Source organism: Carassius carassius, chromosome 6 (assembly GCF_963082965.1).
Source record: "Carassius carassius chromosome 6, fCarCar2.1, whole genome shotgun sequence".
Classification (NCBI taxonomy): Eukaryota; Metazoa; Chordata; class Actinopteri; order Cypriniformes; family Cyprinidae; genus Carassius; species Carassius carassius.
In genome coordinates this window covers 36,244,618-36,250,888 of record NC_081760.1, presented here as the reverse complement: position 1 = coordinate 36,250,888, position 6,271 = coordinate 36,244,618, and the positions used below count along the sequence as shown (strand labels likewise).

Genomic DNA, 6,271 nt, shown 5'->3' with positions numbered 1-6,271 from the left:
AAACTATAATTCTGAACAAGTTATGTTCCAAATCAGGGGTTGACATCTAAAAAAAAAAGAGCTTTCAGTGAGATTTTGTTTGGGCGTAATAGCATGCTTTTCCACTAGATGACCATCAAACCACATTAGTAACCATTTACTCTTCCTGCATATTAATAAATTACAGTTGCTCTGTAAAATATTTCAAAAATCATTCACCAAATATCAAAACTACAGTCTTTAAGCTTCACAATGATAGGTAGTTTCAAGATTACTTTATTTTTAGACGAAGATATAACTGTTTAAAACATGTAATGGCTAGTGGGCCCACCGGTGGGCCAGTGACAGTTAACAGGTTAAATCGAAAAAGACCGGACGTGAACGCGCAGTGAAGGAAGGCGCGCTGCGCGTGACGCGAAATCGGATCACATGACCCCTGTCAACATCCAGCATGGCGGACGCGGACAGCCAGAGATGTGTGAGCGCTTTACTCAACGGAATCACGCAGAGACTTTATTACGGTAATACAGAGATCACGGAGGAGTTTCTGAAGAATGAGCTCTACGCCGAGATGACGCAGGATGAGTTCCGCGCGCTACATGACAAGATGAGGTCGCTTCTGAAGGTGCTTCTCCACTAACGATGACTAGCCACTGCTCTCTGAAGCAGCTTTACAGGACAGTAGCAATGATTAGCGCTATTGCTGCAGTCAAATACACGAGGAAGCATTTCATTATTGTTTAATAAACTGAATACAGGTGTGGACTGCAGTGTCCTCTGCCGCCACTAGAGAGCAGCAGATGTCGTGCTTCCTCAATGCTATGCTAGCTGTCGGTCATTCATTCCTTTTACTGTCTATGGTCATTCCATACCACTGAATTCATGCAGGCGATAACAATATCATTCTGAACCTATATTTTATATTATACAGTTTGCTTTTTTATTAAATGGTTTACGCATATGATACATGTATAACTATGCACACTAATGCAAGGGGTTTACCAAAATTAAAAGATTAAAATAAAATAAAAATCTGTAAATAAATAAATGGAATAAATAAAATAAAGACACCCTTTTCAATATAGACTTTCCAGTAAGCTTTAATTCTTTAGCAAATAGAATTTTTATGTATACATTTGTTTATTATCAGTACATGTAATCAGTAAACACAATAAACAATCAACAGACAAAGATTTAAGCCATAAATTACTAATTTTGCTTTTATATATGTGGAAAATTTACCAAGTTAAATAAAAAGATTACCATAAAATTAAGAGCAGTTTATTTTGTTCAAAAGATTTTTGCAAGTTATAGAAGAATATAACAGTAAAGTCTCATTTTAGTGTCATTGCGATACTGTTTTGTTAATATTTTGAATTAGTTTTTATTTTTCGATTTTCTGTTTGTTGTTACTCTGTCATTTTCATTTACATTTTTTTTTTGATAAAATGTTTATTTCAGTTTAGCTATTTTACATTTACATTTATGCATTTGGCAGACGCTTTTATCCAAAGCGACTTACAGTGCATTCAGGCTATACATTTTTATCATCAGTATGCGTGTTCCCCGGGAATTGAACCCACAACCTTTTGCAATGCTCTACCACTGTGGCACAGGAAGTTGTTTTAGTACAAGTTAATCTAAATTAACATGAGAAATTTTGCCTTGGCAATTAAGTAAAATATTATATTATTTCTGTTAAAGTTGATTTTATTTCAAGTTTTGAAAGGTGTTCTACAGTATAATCCAGTAGTTCCCATCTTGACCTCCTGTTTCTCAGTCCATCGCGTCAGCGGACATGGATCAGGCGCAGCTGGAAGCGTTCCTCACGGCGCAGACACGTAAGCAGGGCGGCGGCGGCGTGACTCCGGAGCAGGCGGGCGCTCTGGGGCGCTTCTGGAAGGCCCACCGGACACGGGTTCGAGAGAGTCTGCTGGCTCAGAGTCGCTGGGAGCCCGGCCTCAGGGGCCTGAAGTGGAGGGTGGACCTGCACACATCCGCCAGCAGGGGGCAGGTGTCCAACAGCCCCGTGGCTCTGGTGGAGCTAGAGCTCGGCCGTCCTGGAGAGGTGAGAACTGAACTGGAGAGATACGGGTTCAATTCTTCAAAATTTAAGGGTGGAGCTTCATATGCAGAGTATTAAAAGCACAAAAGAGATATTTTTTTCTCTGTTTGACTCTGATGCTTGACTTTTCCAGGAGTTTTTGAAAGATGCATGTAAGGAAATGCTTTTTTGTTGTTGTTGCTGTTTTATTGCTGGTGCAGTTTAACACCTCTATAATCCTTGGTTAAAGTGGAGACAGCTTGAGACGAAATATTAAGACTGTTTTAAGAGAAAACTGAAACTAAAAACCATAAAAATCTTTTTTAAATCATTCTTTAAAATAAAAGAAATGTTAACTGAAATAAAATATTTAAAATAAGTTTAACTTGATATACTAAAATAACAAACTAAGACAGAATAAAAATGTACAAATATATATATACACACAAACAACAGGATTACTAAAACTTTAACTAAAATGAAAACAGAAATCATAAAAAAATATAAACTGATTCAAAATACTAATAAAAGTGTAATGGTATCTAAATGATGCTAAAATAACACTGGAAGTGTTTTTTTTATTATTATAATAATATTTTTTTTAATGATCTTTTAGCAAATAGTTCATATAAACTGCATTACATATTAAGTATCTGCCAGCCAAGGATGCATAAGTAACTCTTGCAAACTCTTGAATCTCAATCAGAATCCAAAAAGAGTTCTTTCAATAATAGTTGATTCAATAATCTTTATTCTTGATGATTGACAGAGGTTTTGAATAATCTGTAATCTGTTAAATTTCTGTAATTGCACAGCTGTGAAGTGGTTTTGCTTTCAGTTCAGTTTCCTGAAACTACAATCTGTGGGAAGCATAAATGAATAATTATGGAAAGCTATAACAGCAGTGTAAGCAGAAAAACAGACTCTGGATATGTATTCTCCACCACCCTTGGGTTTGATTATTTATTTAGAAATCATTCATTGTTTTTTCTAAAAAGAACGTGTCACTATATATACTTAATACAGTGATATTCAAATCTGGCCCAAAAGATCCACTTTCCTGCAGTGTTTAGCTCTAACATAAGGTGAGTTTGATCAGGGCAAGATTTGAGGAACCCTGCCTTAAAACTATCATTCATTTTAAATAATGTAGCAGCCATTTATATTTCTCACTATTACAGATACTACTGTTTTCTTGCATATTTGCATTGTATAAATATAAATCTATGTTATGCTGGCTGTCATGTTATGAACAGTTTGTTATTTACAGAAACACACTCAGCATTTCCATAATCAAATTATGTAGTACTAGTAGCGGCCATTATTAAAGTTAAAACTCATTGAGGTCTAATCCATGTCCCGTGATATCAAGAGGGCTGGGTTACTGGAAACCGAGACCCATTAGTGACATTAGTCGTCATTATTCTGCCATTAAGTCTTTCCTCTTATCATCAGCTCTTTGCTATAAATGTTTGCATATTTGAGATGCTTATCCATAATCTGCTGTATGATATCGTTTAATCTCAGTGAGTTTTTTTGTGAATGCACATTTAGCACTATAAGAGGAGCCTCTTCTGTACTGTAAGTGCTGTTCAGCCCATTCATTTGTCTGTTTTAGTGCTCTAATTGTTTCATATCGTTTGTGCCGTGTACTGAGAGATGCATTACACACGGTGTATGATTCCCGCTCAGAGGACTGTAGGCTGTTCAGTTGTCTTCAGAGCTGCAGGAGAGCAGAAAGGTCCACCGGCGCAACAATGCTGGAAGAAGGAGATCAATTACTCAGAAATAAAACCACAAATCATTTCAGATAGTGCTGTGTCTGTGTTGGACGGGAAGAGACACATCCGTAGAATACAGTTGTCATTCTTGCATTAGAGTGCTAATATGGTTTCATATAGTTGAATTATTAATACGAGTGAAAAAGCATGACTTCCTTACATTTTCAGTCTGTCACACCTTCTCTGAAGATTTCAGCTTTCTGCTGTTTTCTGTTTTGCGCTCTGTGCTTGTAGCTGCCTGTAGTTTATTTGATTTCACAGATAAATTTGCGCTTTAATTGGGCTCGTTTATTGAATTTGGTTGTGTCAACTGTGATGAGCCTTTCCAACGTTATTATATTTACTTGAGTCACTGCTATGGTTACAGGTGATGTGATATGGCTATTGTGAGCATACAAAAGGAACTTGACATCAGTTATTCATTCATGCAGCAGCTAAACAGGACATTTATTAAATGCACTTGTCATAATCTGTGTGGATGTAGCATAGTTAACGACGAGTCCTTGTAGTTTGTTACCTGGTGAAATTCAGCACAGTTACTGTGGTCTCTAATTGATCACTTTTTCCTCTATTTTCAACCAGTAACTGGTTACAGTTCACAAGGTTGTTTTTTTTTATGCATTGGGTTTTATAAACTAACAATGAAAACAGGTTTTACAGCATTTATTAACTGATGTTAAAGTATTTATTAATCTTATTTTATTAATCTTATTCATATTTAACATATGAATTATCATTAGTTAGTGTATTATGAAAAAAAAAAAGAATTAACAGTGAACAATAATTTATTAATTAATTTGTCCTGTAAATAAGTACATATTTTTTGTCAAATAAATTAATACTTTTATTCAGCAAGGATATGCTTAATAGATCTAAATGGACAATAAAGGCATTTATGATGTTACAGAAGATTTCGATTTTAAATAATAGCCATTCATTTGCACTTTTCATTTATCAAAGAATCAATGAATGTATCAAATCAGCATATAAGAATGTCTTCTGAAGATGCTGAAAATTCAGCTTTATATCACAGGAATAAATTATATTTGACCCTATATTACAATAGAAAATAGTTATTTTAAATTGTAATTATATTTCAAAATATTACAATTTTGTACTGTATTTTTGATTCTGTAACAGGTGTGTCAGCAGCATTACTAAAATCACACTGAGTGCTAATGTGTTGTTTAGGATGTATTCGTGTCAGTTCAGGTTCACCATTCATACTGCATGTGAATGGCCTCTGTTTCTTTCTCTCTGTACTTTAGAGCTCTGAGTTTGTGAGTTTGGAGTTTGACGAGCAGAAGGTGAATCTGGTGCTGAAGAAGATGGCTGAACTTCAGGAGAGCATCGACAGCGTCGTGCACCGCAGCTAGAGCACATCTGTCTCTTTATCGGTTTGTGTGTGTGTGTGAGAGAGAGAGAGAGAGAGAGGGAATGTGTGCTTGTTATATATGCTGTATTGTCAAGTTATATTCATCATAAATAATCATTGTCAAACCTCAAACTTGGACATCTGTGAGTTTTCTTCATTATTTCCTACAGGATTTAAGATGCTGAATTCATTTATTCGTTTGTTTTATAGTATATAGTTTCTAGTTCATAATTTATTTATATTCCTAAAGTGCTTACTTTTGAGTGTTAAAGGAATAGTTCACCCAAAAATGACGATTTGCTGAAAATGCACTCACTCTCGGGACATCCAAGATGAGTTTGTTTCTTCATCAGATTTGGAGAAATGTAGCATTACAGAAGTTGCTCACCAGTGGATCCTTTGCAGTGAATGGGTGCCGTCAGAATGAGAGTCCAAACATTCATGTCTTGTGAAGATAAAATCTGTGTGTTTGTAAGAAACAAACCCACCAAGGCGTTTTAATTTTGAACTGTTGCTTCTGGCTAAAATAGAAGTCCATAATAACACTTTTTACAGTGAACAAGTCCATCCCCTGTCGTTCTCTTGGATAAAAATCCACTAATATGTTTGTTAAGAAATTATTTGACCTGTTTCTTTTACTTGTAAGCAGTGCTTGATCTATGCATATTTCTCTCCTGATTCAGACGAGACAAATTGAAGAAGGCAATATTATGAATAGAGCACTCATATTTTAGCTGGACATGTTTCTTGCAAATGTGCAGCTTTTATTGTGATGTTTTTATAAGCTGTTTGGACTCTCTTTCTTACGGCACCCATTCACTGCAGAGGATCCACTGGTGAGCAAGAGATGGAATGCTATATTTATCCAAATCAGTTTCTGTGAAGAAACAAACTCACCTATATCTAGGCTGGCCAGAGTGTGAGCACATTTTCAGCATATTCTCATTTTCGAGTGAACAATTGCTTTAAGCGAACTTTTGTGCTTTTATCCTTTTACTATGTAAATATGTTAATGGTGCTTTTATGTAGTCACTAAGTAAGTAAATTAAGTAACAACTAGATAAATGGTGAGCAGTGGACGTGCAGGTGACT

General features: G+C 35.6%; 1 protein-coding gene across 1 annotated transcript; it reads left to right on the top strand.

Moving 5' to 3' along the window:
• The first annotated feature begins 393 nt into the window (after window positions 1-393).
• LOC132142783 (COMM domain-containing protein 1-like) lies at window positions 394-5,311 on the top strand. The gene is made up of 3 exons (XM_059552901.1): window positions 394-604; window positions 1,760-2,047; window positions 5,073-5,311. Exons 1-3 carry the CDS (start codon window positions 431-433, stop codon window positions 5,178-5,180), a joined length of 570 nt encoding a protein of 189 aa, XP_059408884.1. The 5' UTR covers window positions 394-430; the 3' UTR covers window positions 5,181-5,311.
• Window positions 5,312-6,271: the final 960 nt, after the last annotated feature.